This window comes from Myotis yumanensis, unplaced genomic scaffold (assembly GCF_028538775.1).
Source record: "Myotis yumanensis isolate MYYU_CA2020_CCGP unplaced genomic scaffold, mMyoYum1.0.hap1 SCAF_4, whole genome shotgun sequence".
Classification (NCBI taxonomy): Eukaryota; Metazoa; Chordata; class Mammalia; order Chiroptera; family Vespertilionidae; genus Myotis; species Myotis yumanensis.
In genome coordinates this window covers 1111871-1113911 of record NW_027223755.1, presented here as the reverse complement: position 1 = coordinate 1113911, position 2041 = coordinate 1111871, and the positions used below count along the sequence as shown (strand labels likewise).

Below are 2041 nucleotides of genomic sequence, written 5' to 3'. Positions count from 1 at the left end.
AGTCGGCCAGACAGCCTGTTTATTGGGGAAAGGTGCTCTCCCGGGCGCTCAGTAAAATAAATAAACAATCAGACACAACCATGACGATCCTACACTATTTACAGCCCCATGCTCCGTGCGCCAACGCTGCATACTCTCAAAGCAGAGGCAGCATTCCGCCCGCCCGGCCAGGGGACAGGAGGCCAAGGGCGACCTCATTCCCAGCTCAGCTGGGGCTCGGGGACAGGCTGCTCTCGCCGCAGGCCTGGAGGCGCAGCATGTGGGCCAGGGGCGCGCCGTTGATGGCCACCAGGAGCCGCAGCTGTGCCAGGCAGTCCTGCAGCTCGGGCTCGGGGTGCCCGCCCAGGCGCAGGTCCACGGGGCGCGGGAGCCCGAGCAGCCGGTCGGCCAGCGCCAGGCAGCAGATGGCGAGCAGGGAAGGGGCGTAGCTGCTGAAGGCGTAGTCGGCCAGGCTCAGCTCGGCCACGGCGCGCGCCAGCGCCTGAGCCTCCAGCGCGTGGGAGACGGGGGCCTGCCCGGCGTCCACGCGCGCGTGCGTGAAGTGCTCCAGGAAGAAGCTGAGGGTGGGCGCGCCCAGGCTGAAGCTCAGCTTGTGCAGCACGATGCGCTCCAGGTTGCAGAGCTGCTGCCGCGAGAAGGCGCCGCCGCACAGCGACAGGAGCTGCTCCACGCGCGGCGGGTGCACCTCCACCTGCAGCACAGGGCGCTCAGCCCCCGCCGCGGCCTCCAGGCCCGGGCCCGCACCCCAGCCTCCAACCCGGGAAACCGGGGCCCCCTCCCTTCTAGCGAGATGGCCGTGACTTCCACGTGGTCACCTGGCCGCGCTCCCAAGACCTTCTCTACCCGCCGTCCCGCCGAGAACCGGGCGAGGAAGCGAAGGGGCTGGGAGTGCACGGGCCGCGGGGACGCGCGCAGCCCAGCTCAGTGGGGGCGGGGGCGGGGCTAGGGCTGTGGGGTCACCGGGTGCCGGCGTCTGCCCGGAGCCCCGCGCGAAGCCGTGCGCGCCGGGAGAGCCCGCAGCCGGGCGGCCCAGGCCCCGCGGGCAGGTACCTGTTTGCAGGCGATGAGCAGCGCCGTGACCCCGAGCAGCTGGAAGCAGTCGGCGGCCACCGGCGTGGTGGCGAGGAAGCGGTCCAGGGTGTTCACCGCCAGGCACAGCGACTCGAAGGAGAGGCCGAACCGGCGGTGCACGGGGATCAGCCAGCTGAGCAGCTTGCAGCGCGACTCCGCCGTGACCTGCGGGGGAGCGGGGGGCGGCGGAGCTGGGCGGAGAGGCGCCGAGCAGGGGGACCGGGCAGCTCCGTCCCCCAGGAGGGCAGGGGAGGAGGAAACCGCTGAACGCGTGTCAACTGGGCGCCGAGACCCGCGCCCGCCCGACAGCAGCAGGCACCGCGCCGCCGTCTCGGCAATCCGGGGGCGGGGGGGGGGGGGGGGGTGGTCCCCGCCTCGCAGACGAAGAAACCAGCTCAGGATCGGTAAGCAGCTCGTGGGGTCGGCAGCCGCCCGACTCTCCCTACGAACCGTCTTCATGCCGCTGCTGCCCCTGCGCCCCGCTAACCATTCGGGTCCCTGAAGCCAGCTCGGCCCCCTTCGCTGGGTCGGGGCAGGGCCCAGCGGGGCAGGACCGGGGCTGGCGCGGGCCAGGCCCCGGGGGAGGAGGGCGCGGCGGGAGGGCTCCACCGACGCTCACCTGCGGCTGCCGCGCCAGCGCCTCCCGCGCGTGGAAGTGACTCTCGCGCGCCTTGCGGAAGGCGTAGCAGCTCTGCCCGTAGTCGCGGAAGGTCCGCAGGTCCAGCTGCACCGGCTGCTGGGCCAGGCCTCGCGCCCGGGGCGCCGCGGGGCTGCCTGCGCCGTCCGAGCCGGAGCTGGGGGACGCGAACAGGTCGCCGACGCCCGAGTCGCCGGGGGGTGAGCGCGGGCGCAGCGGCTGCTTCCTCCGAGGGCGCGGGCGCCCGAGCTTCTTCACCGGGGCGCGCGGGTACCGGCCCTTGTCCCCTCTCCCTGCCCCGGCGGCGGGGCTGGCGGGGCACGGGGTCACCAT

The 2041-nt window shown here is 73.5% G+C and overlaps 1 protein-coding gene across 1 annotated transcript; it reads right to left on the bottom strand.

Moving 5' to 3' along the window:
• Window positions 1-205: 205 nt before the first annotated feature.
• On the bottom strand, window positions 206-2041 carry CCNO (cyclin O). The gene is made up of 3 exons (XM_070411692.1): window positions 1691-2041; window positions 1051-1236; window positions 206-691 (listed from the first exon to the last, which is right to left on the bottom strand). Exons 1-3 carry the CDS (start codon window positions 2039-2041, stop codon window positions 206-208), a joined length of 1023 nt encoding a protein of 340 aa, XP_070267793.1.

Excerpts from the sequence above, each read along its gene's own strand:
- CCNO (XM_070411692.1), bottom strand. The coding sequence starts at position 2,041 with ATGGTGACCCCGTGCCCCGCCAGCCCCGCCGCCGGGGCAGGGAGAGGG. Across the intron at positions 1,237-1,690 it reads CGCTGGCGCGGCAGCCGCAG|GTCACGGCGGAGTCGCGCTG; the intron begins GTGAGCGTCGGT and ends GCTCCCCCGCAG. Across the intron at positions 692-1,050 it reads TGCTCATCGCCTGCAAACAG|GTGGAGGTGCACCCGCCGCG; the intron begins GTACCTGCCCGC and ends CCTGTGCTGCAG.